This window comes from Protomyctophum bolini (genome assembly GCF_963924005.1).
Source record: "Protomyctophum bolini genome assembly, chromosome: 1".
In the NCBI taxonomy this organism is placed as follows: domain Eukaryota; kingdom Metazoa; phylum Chordata; class Actinopteri; order Myctophiformes; family Myctophidae; genus Protomyctophum; species Protomyctophum bolini.
The window spans coordinates 42,987,140-43,002,865 of NC_137862.1; the positions used below are offsets into that span (position 1 = coordinate 42,987,140).

The 15,726-nt window shown below is 40.5% G+C and overlaps 1 protein-coding gene and 1 long non-coding RNA gene across 2 annotated transcripts in view; one reads left to right on the forward strand and one right to left on the reverse strand.

Moving 5' to 3' along the window:
* Positions 1 to 15,726, forward strand: part of lrrk1 (leucine-rich repeat kinase 1) — a 99,681-nt gene that overhangs the window by 42,079 nt on the left and 41,876 nt on the right. Inside the window, exon 24 of the mRNA XM_080772463.1 lies at positions 4,685 to 4,824. Within this exon, the coding sequence (XP_080628589.1) occupies positions 4,685 to 4,824 (140 nt within the window). The remainder of the gene's footprint in view (positions 1 to 4,684; positions 4,825 to 15,726) is intronic.
* LOC308332068 lies at positions 2,299 to 2,607 on the reverse strand. The gene is made up of 2 exons (XR_013965663.1): positions 2,512 to 2,607; positions 2,299 to 2,362 (listed from the first exon to the last, which is right to left on the reverse strand). It is a non-coding gene; the product is annotated as an uncharacterized lncRNA (long non-coding RNA).

Below are 15,726 nucleotides of genomic sequence, written 5' to 3' on the forward strand. Positions count from 1 at the left end.
TCACCCAGTCAGGGAGTTTGTGGAGCATCTCTTGATTCTTTTCCCAGTCGTTCAACGATTGAAGCCCCTTCACATGTGGTATGGCATTGCTGCAAGCTTTAAGAAAATCACCAAACTGTCTTAGTTTAATTGACTCTCGCGAACCAATCTTTGGCCAGTTCTTCAGTTTATCTCTAAAGGCACGCTGGATTATAAAGGGATGGCCATAGCGTTCATTCAGTGCCTCCCATGCCTGATCATAGGCTTCTTCATCCTTCCTGAAGAAGCTTCCCTCCAACACAGAACGTGCCTCTCCTCCGACATATTTTTGCAAGTAAAAGAGCCTGTCTGCTGTGTTTGTGCAGCGGCGTTCAATTAATGCCTTGAAGCTCGTGCTCCACTCTAAGAAGTTCAGTGGGTCGCCTGTAAAGATGGAGGGCTCAGGTGCAGGTAGTCTGGTAAGCACCATTGTGTCATGAAGGGCTTGAACTAATGACACTTCATTGTTTGTACTGTTTGACTGTACATAGTCCTTACACGTTCCTTCACTTTTTATTGTTCTTTCATTTTTTGGTACTGGCTGATGAATGGCCATTTTGCTACGAACTGATCTCTCAGAGCCCTCGCTTGAGTCTACTTCCGAGTATGCCTTAAGCTTGGCAGTTAGTACTTTAATGTCCCTCTGATTTTCTAGCTTTTTGAGCTTTGTTGCCATATCTGCTTGCATAGCACGTTGCTGTGCTGCCATAGCTTGTTGCTGTGCTGCCATGTCTGCTGCCATAGCTTGTTGCTGCGCTGCCATAGCTTGTTGCTGTGCTGCCATGTCTGCTGCCATAGCTTGTTGCTGTGCTGCCATGTCTGCTTCCATAGTTTGTTGCTGTGCCGCCATAGCTTGTTTTTGTGCAGCAATAACATCCGCCATGTCCATTTCTGCTTGTTTCGCAGCCAATTCTGCTGTACATTCCGCAATTTTTGCTGAAGCATTTGAGTGTTCTGATCCATGTTTTGAGTGTTGTCTCCCATCAGATTGAGTTGATATAGTCTCTATTAAGGACAGGGCATAATCTTGGTCAAACACTGCATCGAGTCTTGTCATTTCTTCCTCAACATTAAACTCCAATCCTTCTTTTCCCTGGCGTAATTTCAAGAGCTCCATCAGCTCTCCTGTTAGGGCTACACAGCCATCTATTTTTCTCCTAATCTCAGTAGAAGGTGTTGACTGTGCTCGTATGTTATTATACGCATCTTTCAATTTTGTTTCGGACGCTTCAACCCGGTCCATCATTTCGGTCAAGTCACTGTCCAGGCACTCAAATTTCAGATTTGTACGTGCCAATTTCACATAACCCTTCCAATTGTGATACAGAGCGCTAAATCTATTCTCCATTCTGGAAACCTCTTGTTGTTCTTTTAGTTTGTTATATTCTATTTGAAGGGGCTCAATTTCTTTCTCATCTTCTTGGCCAGGCATAATTCTGTTTTATAACCTGCTGTATATACCATTAACTTATAGTAAATACTCAAACTCTTAAGTGCAACTTAGTAAAAATTGAACTAAAACTGTGTATACCTTACTCAAAATAAACCTTGTGTGCTCTCTGGTCACAGCCATTTCCCATTATCAATGCTATAATTAACTGTTAAACACATACAAAAATAGAAAGTATGCATAGCAATGCAACATCTTTTTTTTTTTTTTTTCTTTTTCTTCTTATGCATACATTTCTTTTATAACCTTTTTGTTTGTTTAATTTTCTTGTCAATAGTTTAACTATATATTTATTTATTGTTTACTGTCAAACCTTGACGTCTGGAATGATGATGCAATCTTGCTTGGATAACAAAGTCTCTTGTGGAGATGTAGTGCACGCTGGATCGACGCTGCACTCTCTTGGTGACACCGCGCCACTGCTTCAGTTGTTCAAAGCGTACTGTCTTTTCTCTCGTTGGACGTCCTCTCTGCGTCCGCGAGACAACGACACGTTCTTGCGCTTGGATAACAAAGTCTCTTGTGGAGCTGTAGTGTACGCTGGATCGATGCTGCCCTCTCTTGGTAACACCGCGCCACTGCTTCAGTTGTTCAAGGCATACTTATTACTTCCTCTCGTTGGACGTTCTCTCTGCGTCCGCGAGCCAGCGACACGTTAGTAATGTTCCACTTATGTCAGTCTCTTTTCCACAATTTTGGCGTGCCGTGTTACATTCTCTCAATCCCTCTGGGACCACGCTGGCATGCCGTTTTCTCTGGTGAACCACGCTGGGCGTTACGTTTTCACTGTAACTGTACAGGTTCAAGTATGTCCACGCATCATACAGATGTCTGATATTGGTTTTATTTGTGTTGCGACTTTCAACTCCTCCAGTCACCAAGACACCGTGAAAACTATAATAAGGAAACAATTACATTTTGTTCAGTTTTGAGTCCTTACACATGTGCATTCAATTGATCAAACAAAGTCCATAGTTCTACATTACAGAAATATGGAACAATCCACAACAACACATCACAATGAAATCACAAAGAATATGTACCGTGTGCGCCTTTGAACCATGTGCAGATTGATTAATATCGTCTCTCTCTCAGACGTTCCCAAAACATACAACTTTTCTCCAGGAAGTCCGTTCAACCTCTGACCCTTACTGACAGGTGACGTCATGTGAATGACATGATAACTCTGATCATGTGACTCCCTTGCTTAGGGTGCATTTTTACCTTGTAATATAACCCTTTGACATATTTGTTGCCATTCTTAAATTCTATTTATTCATAATGAAATCAACCTTTTTATCCAAGTATGATCATCATAAAACCATATTTTATATAATTGAAGTTTATACCTGAAACCACTGTCTCTCATTCTGGGACAGTTACAGTTAGCCCTAGTCAGCTTGTAGATCGGCTATTTTCAAATGGCCGAAATGAGCATATGGCTGAAGTGGTTATAGTTTCTTTCGTAATAGTAATGAAAATGTACAATGTAACTATAAACTAAAGTTTTCAAATAAGTGTAGTGGAGTAAAAGTACAATACCATATTCACTGTATAATGGTCATGTCATAACGATACTGGTTGGGTATCGTGCAGCAGTTGAATGAGATCTTTGATATGGAGTTTGAACCCGACCCTATATGTGTTTGATTCTTGGGCTGCCTGGTGACAAGATTGTTAACAAGTTCCATACACGTCTGTTTAATCTCTTAACTTATGCTGCTAGGAAAAATATTCTGTTGTCTTGGATTAATGAGAAACCACCAACAAAAAAGATTGGCACAAAATAATCATGCAGTGCATGCCGTTGGAATTCCTAACCTGCCTGCTACGCTCCACAACAGATACCTTCTATAGAATATGGAACCCATATATATTTGAGATTTGTTGGCCCTCAGTTAGCTACCACCTTGACCATAGGGTTCCTGGACAGAAGCGATACCACTAACCTTGATGGATAAAGTTATGTATGTTATTGTTATGTATGTATGTATACTTGTATGTAATATATGCATATCTTTTATTTTCTCTGGAGTTGTTAACCCATCTAGACTTCCAAGCACCAAACTAAATGTGTCCATATTTATTATGTTACAACTCATATGTGCGAGGTTTTATTATAATAATGTATAATAAACCTTAATCGAAATATAAATGCAATAATGGCTCTTTAAACAATCAAACAAACAAGCAGCTACAGGATTTTCAATAACTTCGAGTGAAGGAAACACTTTTTCCCCGGCGATATTCCCCAGAATTAACGCCACACCCTCGATAGGTAAACTTTCCCGTAGGCCGATTTGCACAAAGCCAGACACCAAAACACGCTTCTGTTTCCTCCCTAACAGCCGCGACTGTCTCGGGAGTAGACGGAGGCACAGAACGTACAAAAGCTACACCTTTTGTTTTCTTTAAATTCACAACACCCTCCTTTTGTTGCCTGGTCGGTGCTTTTGGACACCAGGAGGCCAAGTGGCCTACTTCATAACAATGGAAACAAGCACGATTGTCTGACACTCCACTAGTGCCCCTTTGTGTACTGTTCGTTTTTTAACCTTTGTCAAGAAGACTACGTGACTCACGGTTTTGTATTTTATTTTTTGGCTGGATGTAGGTAATGGGTATATGTGCTGTATAACTGTGTCCTTTGTTCCACAACGTGTCTGAGCTGAGCTGTCTGTTTTTGTTTTTTTTCCTGTCTTGTCTTTGTCATAAAATGTAAAAATCAATAAAAATATTATTGTGAAAAAAACAAGTACAATACCTCTGAGATGTAGTGGAGTAGAAGTAAAACGATTGGAAATTGAAAATACTCAAATAATGTACACCTGTGTAAGACCTAAAAATTGTACTTAACCCATTCAGTACGGGAACACCTTTTGGGGTTCTTGTTTCTATATGCCGTATATGTAGCAGCATAGCATTTTTGAATACATATTTTAACTTGTATTTTCTGGATTTAGAAGGCAATTTTAGAATCGGCCTCTGTCCTAAATGAGTACAGTACTTAAGTACATACATGTTTTTAGTTACTTTACACCACTGGTGGCTGTGTGTGTTTCGTCTGCAGCCATCCAATGTAAAGTGTGTGTGTGTGTGTGTGTGTGTGTGTGTGTGTGTGTGTGTGTGTGTGTGTGTGTGTGTGTGTGTGTGTGTGTGTGTGTGTGTGTGTGTGTGTGTGTGTGTGTGTGTGTGTGTGTGTCTCTGTCTCCACAGTGTGGAGTCGTCAGACGTCAACTGGAAGAGGAAGAAGAGCGGAGGCATAAAGATCGTCTGTCAGTCAGAGAGCAGAGACTTTTCCGCCATGGCCTTCATCACTGACCACGTCAACTCCCTGATAGAACAGTGGTTCCCTGGTAGGTGATGACCTCATTATAATGTCAACTCCCTGATAGAACAATGGTTCCCTGGTAGGTGATGACCTCATTATAATGTCAACTCCCTGATAGAACAGTGGTTCCCTGGTAGGTGATGACCTCATTATAATGTCAACTCCCTGATAGAACAGTGGTTCCCTGGTAGGTGATGACCTCATTATAATGTCAACTCCCTGATAGAACAGTGGTTCCCTGGTAGGTGATGACCTCATTATAATGTCAACTCCCTGATAGAACAGTGGTTCCCTGTTAGGTGATAACCTCATTATAATGTCAACTCCCTGATAGAACAGTGGTTCCCTGTTAGGTGATAACCTCATTATAATGTCAACTCCCTGATAGAACAGTGGTTCCCTGTTAGGTGATAACCTCATTATAATGTCAACTCCCTGATAGAACAATGGTTCCCTGGTGTGTGTGACTTAACGCATTTAGACATGATGACAGTTTTCTGAAAAACCCATGTTTCTATGTATTTCTGTGAATTTATGGTAGACTTCTTCTCTAATGTGTTTGTCACATGCAGTCAAGAAGTGGAGCTCTGTCTCCACCACTCCTTGACTACAGTGAGAACACAGCCTGTCTGGGCAGCCAGGTTTGTCTATATCTGCCTTTCTCGATGGCCAGGCTGTGTTCACTGAGTCTGTCTCCTTCTCCTCTTTTTCTCTCAGCATGCTCTGTGCTTCCCCCCCCCCCCCCCCCGTCTCTAATCATCAGTCATTTGAGTGCACGTGAGGTGCACGTGCTCCGTGCACGCTGTGACTGCCTCCTCAACAGCAGCTCTAGTAAACTGCAGCCATCCCTCATTGTGTCGGCCGGATCTGCCAGTCAACCCCCCCCCCCCCCCTCCCCCCACCGTGTACAGCACACGTCTTCAGCTCCAAGCGTACAAGCCCCAGTGACTCATCCACTTTAACAGGAGTTGTGCACAACTATGCCTAGCAGCACTACTTCACCTGGTCTCCCCATAGCAGCACTACTTCACCTGGTCTCCCCATAGCAGCACTACTTCACCTGGTCTCCCCATAGCAGCACTACTTCACCTGGTCTCCCCATAGCAGCACTACTTCACCTGGTCTCCCCATAGCAGCACTACTTCACCTGGTCTCCCCATAGCAGCACTACTTCACCTGGTCTCCCCATAGCAGCACTACTTCACCTGGTCTCCCCATAGCAGCACTACGTATTGCCTGGTCTCCCCAGACGAGACATGGAGCTGCCTGACGCATGTGTCATCCTCCCACAGGCTGCTGTCTGTACCTGTCAAAACAGACACACCGTGTGTCACTATAAGTTAGTGGCTAGCGGCTGAGTTGTGTCGTGTGGAAACTGTACGAGCTTCTGTCAGACTGATAACGTTGGCGACCAACAGGACTGGGGATGGAGGTGTGTGTGTGTGTGTGTGTGTGTGTGTGTGTGAGTAACTGCTTTCCTCTATTGACAAGCCTTTGCTACAAAACTGTAGTACATCTGAACGTTTTATTTATCTTTTTTTCTGAGGGGTCCCTCCTAAGCCCAGCTTTGCGTGACTGCCGTGACACAAGATGATTGGCTGATCACCACATAGCGATGATTTGATTGGCTGAGCAAAGTACACATTGAAGATAAGAGTGAGGGCAGAAAAGTGAAGATGCCAAAAGTGATTGGACGGAATGACATTTGTGATGATTTGATAGGCTGAGCACGGACTGTGACGTATGATCGTCATTTTTTTTTCAAACTGTATTTTCCTGAGATGCCTGAGATAAGATATATGTAAAGGTGTGTGAGCAAACTGAGCATATAGCAGCCAAGGACGTTAGTCAAGGTGAATAAAAAGAGAACACAAAAAAGACACGTGATGAGCATCATTTTGACATTTTCACCTGATGAAGGCCGTTCACGGCCGAAACGTTGTCTTATTAGTGTGGTTGCCCAACAGGGCAACCAGACTCTTGTAATTGTAACACTTTATTATTCATTGTGGGCTCGCTACAGCGAGCACACACTAGTTATTGCCAGCCTATATTTATAATTCTTCTTTATTTATTCCACCCGTTTTTTTGACACCCTACTACTTCCACATACTTTATGCTAGAAATTTAGTTCAAACTTCAAACTGTTCAGCTCTTTGAAGTGATTGTGGCTTGTATTTTTATTTTTACAAAGTTTTATACTTTTTATACTTTTTATACTTTTTAACTTTTTTTAACATCCTTTATAATGAGAGTCGATGGAAGAAAGGTCCCATTTTTCACAGTTAACTTTTTTGAGCTCTTATTACTCCGTCATACTTTCACTTTGAAACTTCATTCAAACTTTATAATGTTCATCTATCTTTGAACTTTCATTGGTGAAAAAGTTGTTTTGAAAAAGTTTATACTTTTTAAAATATTTAACTTTATTCATAGTTTTTCCCTCCCATTGACAATGTATGGGATTTATCTCTAAATCAAGCTCACTTTTGCAGCCTCATTACTCTGGCATACTTTGTCGTAGAAACGTGATTTAAACTTTAGAACGCTCACACGACTCTGGACTTTTTCGTGGTTCAAACCGTATTCGAATACGTTAAACGGTTTTTCCGAAATCGCAGTTCAATCGCAGGCCGTTTCGCGTAATTAGTGCCATTTTAGAGTGCGGGCCTTCTTTGACTAGAGTGTGGAGACTGAAATTCTTTCCTTGAAAATTTACCAAACAAATTGTCGTCCCGGCCAAAGTATTCATTTTACACGCATGTTCTTTTGTCATTTTGTAGCCACACATGTCCTCTTTCACACAATGTGACCACCAAAGCACAGAGACATACAGAATGTGAACTACGGCCTTTTAAGTGACACAAAAACAGTCAATCTGCTCATTGACCTCCATTGTATAATTCTTACGAGGAAATTATCGCGCTGACAATTCTTAACTCGCTCTTATAACCACATTTTCTATCGTACCAACACCACAATCGCACATGGTGTACCTCAATATCTCAGGCCACTCACAGCGAAAAAAATATTTGCATTCGACTTTTACTTTTTGCGATAGAGCAATTTGTTCGGGGCATAGTTTCCCCCCATTCACGGCCATTATAATCTCCCAGTCATAGTACTGGCATAGAACTTGGAAGTCTTTTACGTCCACAGCTGAGACATATAAGGGCTTAATTACAGGGCTGACATTAAAGTTACAAGATCTCAATGAGTTGCTCTGCGATACCTTGTGAGCTTGTAGGTCTGCTATTTGTGCAATTGGCTGGCCTTTACACAGCTCTCGCAAGAGCACGCACACACGCACACACACACCCTGTCTTCCTATTGGCTGGCCTTTACACAGCTCTCGCAAGCGCACGCACGCACGCACGCATGCATGCACGCACGCACGCACGCACGCAAAAAAATTAAAAAAAAAGTATTTTTTTGAAAAAAAAGTATTTTTTTGAAAAAAAAGTATTTTTTTGAAAAGAAAGTATTTTTTTTGAAAAAGAAGTATTTTTTTGAAAAAAAATGAAATTTTTTGAAAAAAATGAAATTTTTTGAAAAAAATGAAATTTTTTGAAAAAAATGAAATTTTTTGAAAAAAATGAAAACTTAAAAAAAAAAACTTTAACCTTTTTTTTTTTTACTTATGAAAAAAAAATATATATTTTTTTTTACTTAAAAAGAAAAAACTTGAATTTTTTTAATAAAGATTATTTTTTTTACATTTAAAGAAAAACTTTTAAAAACACTTCTACAGCTTCCACATACTTTATTCCGCTTTATGCAGTTATTTATGCTTAAACTAGTTTTTCCAAATGTTCATACTTTTTTTTTACTTTTACTTCAGCTTTAATACATTTTCTACTTTTGTTTACAATATGCTACAGTCCCGAAATATTGATTATGGATTTAGACCACCAATGGGAACACTATTACTCCGGTCCCCGAGTTTCAAACTTGACACGGCAAAAACTTTATACATTGCAATTTATGCGAGCCCACGCAGTTTCTACAGGAACTGCCTTTCTAGTTGTGGGCTCGCTACAGCGAGCACACACTAGTTATTGCCAGCCTATGTTTACTTATTTATTTATTCCACCCTTTTTTTTGACACACTACTACTTCCACATACTTTATGCTAGAAATTTAGTTCAAACTTCAAACTGTTCAGCTCTTTGAAGTGATTGTGGCTTGTATTTTTATTTTTACAAAGTTTTATACTTTTTATACTTTTTAACTTTTTAACTTTTTTTTACATTCTTTATAATGAGAGTCGATGGAAGAAAGGTCCCATTTTTCACAGTTAACTTTTTTGAGCTCCTATTACTCCGTCATACTTTCACTTTGAAACTTCATTCAAACTTTATAATGTTCATCTATCTTTGAACTTTCATTGGTGAAAAAGTTGTTTTGAAAAGGTTTATACTTTTTAAAATATTTAACTTTATTTATAGTTTTTCCCTCCCATTGACAATGTATGGGATTTATCTCTAAATCAAGCTCACTTTTGCAGCCTCATTACTCTGGCATACTTTGTCGTAGAAACGTGATTTAAACTTTAGAACGCTCACACGACTCTGGACTCTGGACGGTTCAAACCGTATTCGAATACGTTAAACGGTTTTTCCGAAATCGCAGTTCAATCGCAGGCCGTTTCGCGTAATTAGTGCCATTTTAGAGTGCGGGCCTTCTTTGACTAGAGTGTGGAGACTGAAATTCTTTCCTTGAAAATTTACCAAACAAATTGTCGTCCCGGCCAAAGTATTCATTTTACACGCATGTTCTTTTGTCATTTTGTAGCCACACATGTCCTCTTTCACACAATGTGACCACCAAAGCACAGAGACATACAGAATGTGAACTACGGCCTTTTAAGTGACACAAAAACAGTCAATCTGCTCATTGACCTCCATTGTATAATTCTTACGAGGAAATTATCGCGCTGACAATTCTTAACTCGCTCTTATAACCACATTTTCAATCGTACCAACACCACAATCGCACATGGTGTACCTCAATATCTCAGGCCACTCACAGCGGAAAAAATATTTGCATTCGACTTTTACTTTTTGCGATAGAGCAATTTGTTCGGGGCATAGTTTCCTCCATCCAGGACCATTGAAATCTCCCAGTCATAGTGCTGGCAAGTAGTAGAACTCTTTTTACTTCCACAGCTGAGACATATAAGGGCTTAATTACAGGGCTGACATTAAAGTTACAAGATCTCAATGAGTTGCTCTGCGATACCTTGTGAGCTTGTAGGTCTGCTATTTGTGCAATTAGGCTAGACACATGCAAGTGCACGCACGCACGCACGCACACACACACACACCCTGTCTTCGCACGCACGCACGCACACAAACACCCTGTCTTCCTATTGGCTGGCCTTTACACAGCTCTCGCAAGCGCACGCACGCGCGCACGCACGCACGCACGCACGCACACACACACACACTCTGTCTTCGCACGCACGCACGCACACACACACCCTGTCTTCCTATTGGCTGGCCTTTACACAGCTCTCGCAAGAGCACGCACGCACACACGCACACACACACCCTGTCTTCCTATTGGCTGGCCTTTACACAGCTCTCGCAAGCGCACGCACGCACGCACGCACGCACGTACGCACGCACGCACGCAAAAAAATGAAAACTTTTTTTTTTTTTTTTTTTTTTAATTAAAAATTGAAAAAAATGAAAAAAAATGAAAAAAATGAAAAAAATTGAAAAAATTGAAAAAATTGAGAAAAAATGAAAAAAAATGAAAAAAAAATAAAACATTGAAAAAATTTGAAAAAATTGAAAACTTAAAAAAAAAAAAAAACTTATTAAGAAAAAACTTGATTTTTTTTTAATAAAGTTTTTTTTTTTTTTTACCTTTAAAGAAAAACTTTTTAAAACACTTCCACAACTTCCACATACTTTATTCCGCTTTATGCAGTTATTTATGCTTAAACTATAGTTTTTCCAAATGTTCATACTTTTTAAAACTTTTACTTCAGCTTTAATACATGTTCTACTTTTGTTTACAATATGCTACAGTCCCGAAATTTTGATTATGGATTTAGACCACCAATGGGAACACTATTACTCCGGTCCCCGAGTTTCAAACTTGACACGGCAAAAACTTTATACATTGCAATTTATGCGAGCCCACGCAGTTTCTACAGGAACTGCCTTTCTAGTTGTGGGCTCGCTACAGCGAGCACACACTAGTTATTGCCAGCCTATGTTTATTTATTCTTTATTCCGCCGCTTTTTTTGACACACTACTACTTCCACATACTTTATGCTAGAAATTTAGTTCAAACTTCAAACTGTTCAGCTCTTTGAAGTGATTGTGGCTTGTATTTTTATTTTTACAAAGTTTTATACTTTTTATACTTTTTATACTTTTTAACTTTTTTTAACATCCTTTATAATGAGAGTCGATGGAAGAAAGGTCCCATTTTTCACAGTTAACTTTTTTGAGCTCTTATTACTCCGTCATACTTTCACTTTGAAACTTCATTCAAACTTTATAATGTTCATCTATCTTTGAACTTTCATTGGTGAAAAAGTTGTTTTGAAAAAGTTTATACTTTTTAAAATATTTAACTTTATTTATAGTTTTTTCCTGCCATTGACTTTGTATGGGATTTATCTCTAAATCAACCTCACTTTTGCAGCCTCATTACTCTGGCATACTTTGTCGTAGAAACGTGATTTAAACTTTAGAACGCTCACACGACTCTGGACTCTGGACGGTTCAAACCGTATTCGAATACGTTGAACGGTTTTTCCGAAATCGCAGTTCAATCGCAGGCCGTTTCGCGTAATTAGTGCCATTTTAGAGTGCGGGCCTTCTTTGACTAGAGTGTGGAGACTGAAATTCTTTCCTTGAAAATTTACCAAACAAATTGTCGTCCCGGCCAAAGTATTCATTTTACACGCATGTTCTTTTGTCATTTTGTAGCCACACATGTCCTCTTTCACACAATGTGACCACCAAAGCACAGAGACATACAGAATGTGAACTACGGCCTTTTAAGTGACACAAAAACAGTCAATCTGCTCATTGACCTCCATTGTATAATTCTTACGAGGAAATTATCGCGCTGACAATTCTTAACTCGCTCTTATAACCACATTTTCAATCGTACCAACACCACAATCGCACATGGTGTACCTCAATATCTCAGGCCACTCACAGCGAAAAAAATATTTGCATTCGACTTTTACTTTTTGCGATAGAGCAATTTGTTCGGGGCATAGTTTTCCCCCCTTCAGAACCATTGTAATCTCCCAGTCATAGTACTGGCATAGAACTTGGAAGTCTTTTACTTCCACAGCTGAGACATATAAGGGCTTAATTACAGGGCTGACATTAAAGTTACAAGATCTCAATGAGTTGCTCTGCGATACCTTGTGAGCTTGTAGGTCTGCTATTTGTGCAATTAGGCTAGACACATGCAAGTGCACGCACGCACGCACGCACACACACACCCTGTCTTCGCACGCACGCACGCACGCACGCACGCACGCACGCACACACACACCCTGTCTTCCTATTGGCTGGCCTTTACACAGCTCTCGCAAGCGCACGCACGCACACACACACACACACACACACCCTGTCTTCGCACGCACGCACACACACACCCTATCTTCCTATTGGCTGGCCTTTACACAGCTCTCGCAAGAGCACGCACGCACACACACACCCTGTCTTCCTATTGGCTGGCCTTTACACAGCTCTCGCAAGCGCACGCACGCACGCACGTACGCACGCACGCACGCACGCACACACGCACGCAAAAAAATGAAAACATTTTTTTTTTTTTTTTTTTTGATTTTTTTTTAAGAAAATTAAAAATTGAAAAAAATTGAAAAAAATTGAAAACAATTGAAAAAAATTGAAATTTTTTTTAAAGAAATTGAAAAAAATTGAAAAAAATTGAAAAAAATTGAAAAAAATTGAAAAAAATGAAAAAAAATGAAAAAAATTGAAAAAAATGAAAACTTAAAAAAAAATTACTTATTAAGAAAAAACTTCAACTTTTTTTTTTTTTTTACTTAAGAAAAAACTTAAACTTTTTTTTTTTTTTTTTACTTAAAAAGAATAAACTTGAATTTTTTTAATAAAGTTTTTTTTTTTTTTAACTTTAAAGAAAAACTTTTAAAAACACTTCTACAACTTCCACATACTTTATTCCGCTTTATGCAGTTATTTATGCTTAAACTATAGTTTTTCCAAATGTTCATACTTTTTAAAACTTTTACTTCAGCTTTAATACATTTTCTACTTTTGTTTACAATATGCTACAGTCCCGAAATTTTGATTATGGATTTAGACCACCAATGGGAACACTATTACTCCGGTCCCCGAGTTTCAAACTTGACACGGCAAAAACTTTATACATTGCAATTTATGCGAGCCCACGCAGTTTCTACAGGAACTGCCTTTCTAGTTCCACTTATTCCATAGTTTATTCCACTAGTCTTTATTTTGACGCACTACCCCTCCCTCAGTTTTGACTGTACGCACTTGAGCCATATGTCAAATTGACCGGAAAAATCGGGAATCGATGGCGTGTACTTTGCTAAGAGAAATGTTGTATAGTTTAATTGATATGAATTTATTAGTGAATTAAATTATCCCATTGACTTCAATGGAAAAATGCAAAAAATCACATTCAAGTATTTTTCCCTCTGAGACTGTAAGCACTATAGTTACAAAACTTGGAGGAATATTTCCTAATTATCACTAAAATTAATTAAAAATATATTTTTTTAGGTCGGCCTCATGGTGGCGCTATAACAGCCCACTTTACCTTTTGGCTCATAACTCTTGAACCGTATGTCGTAAAATCAAAATTATTTTTTCCCTGGATTCCTTGGGTCATGACGCATCTCCCCATATAGGCCACGCCCATTTCCGCCATGATGGATTTTCCGCCATTTTGAATTTTGTCCAAAACACACTTTTTGCTTTTCCTCCTACAGATTTTGTCCAAATCTCACAAAAATCTGTACACGTGATCTCTGGACCCATCCGATTAAAACAGAAACGCAGATTTTCGGTAGTGCGTATCGTTCGGCCGTAATCGTCTTCCGAAGTCAGTAGGAGGGGCCTATATCACGAAAAATGCCATAAATCACGAACGGAATGTCCAATCCATCCCAAATTTGAATCACATGTCCGGGGTGGTTCGTTCAACCGAGTTCCAAAAGCAATTCCATTTTCATCCATAGGGGGCGCCGCAAACGCGATAAATGTAACCGTTTGTCGGAAAACCAGAATTTCGGGGGTTAAATCCCCTCCGAATTACTTACACACGATCTAAGGTGTGACTTGAAACTGTAACAGGCTGGCAATATCAGTGGGAGGGGTATATATATGTAAGCCACTGCGGCAACCACACTCTGCAATTTTTTAAAATTGCGACCTCTCCGAGGTTGTCTAGTTTATGGTGTATTGAATAAAAAACACTTTGGAGCAAACCTGGACTCTCCTCTCTTCACATCATGTTGACGTGCCTCGTTTTCATGCAGTAAATGTCACTCTTTGTGTTCTATTTGTTCCACCCTCTGTAGCGCTGACCGCCAGTATGTGTTCTATCTGTTCCCTCTGTAGCGCTGACCACCAGTATGTGTTCTATCTGTTCCCTCTGTAGCGCTGACCACCAGTATGTGTTCTATCTGTTCCCTCTGTAGCGCTGACCACCAGTATGTGTTCTATCTGTTCCCTCTGTAGCGCTGACCGCCAGTATGTGTTCTATCTGTTCCCTCTGTAGCGCTGACCACCAGTATGTGTTCTATCTGTTCCCTCTGTAGCGCTGACCACCAGTATGTGTTCTATCTGTTCCCTCTGTAGCGCTGACCACCAGTATGTGTTCTATCTGTTCCCTCTGTAGTGCTGACCGCCAGTATGTGTTCTATCTGTTCCCTCTGTAGCACTGACCGCCAGTATGTGTTCTATCTGTTCCACCCTCTGTAGCACTGACCGCCAGTATGTGTTCTATCTGTTCCCTCTGTAGCGCTGACCACCAGTATGTGTTCTATCTGTTCCCTCTGTAGCGCTGACCACCAGTATGTGTTCTATCTGTTCCCTCTGTAGCGCTGACCACCAGTATGTGTTCTATCTGTTCCCTCTGTAGCGCTGACCACCAGTATGTGTTCTATCTGTTCCACCCTCTGTAGCGCTGACCACCAGTATGTGTTCTATCTGTTCCCTCTGTAGCGCTGACCACCAGTATGTGTTCTATCTGTTCCCTCTGTAGCGCTGACCACCAGTATGTGTTCTATCTGTTCCCTCTGTAGCGCTGACCACCAGTATGTGTTCTATCTGTTCCCTCTGTAGCGCTGACCACCAGTATGTGTTCTATCTGTTCCACCCTCTGTAGCACTGACCACCAGTATGTGTTCTATCTGTTCCCTCTGTAGCGCTGACCGCCAGTATGTGTTCTATCTGTTCCCTCTGTAGCGCTGACCACCAGTATGTGTTCTATCTGTTCCCTCTGTAGCGCTGACCACCAGTATGTGTTCTATCTGTTCCCTCTGTAGCGCTGACCACCAGTATGTGTTCTATCTGTTCCCTCTGTAGCGCTGACCGCCAGTATGTGTTCTATCTGTTCCCTCTGTAGCGCTGACCACCAGTATGTGTTCTATCTGTTCCCTCTGTAGCGCTGACCACCAGTATGTGTTCTATCTGTTCCCTCTGTAGCGCTGACCACCAGTATGTGTTCTATCTGTTCCCTCTGTAGCGCTGACCGCCAGTATGTGTTCTATCTGTTCCCTCTGTAGCACTGACCGCCAGTATGTGTTCTATCTGTTCCACCCTCTGTAGCACTGACCGCCAGTATGTGTTCTATCTGTTCCCTCTGTAGCGCTGACCACCAGTATGTGTTCTATCTGTTCCCTCTGTAGCGCTGACCACCAGTATGTGTTCT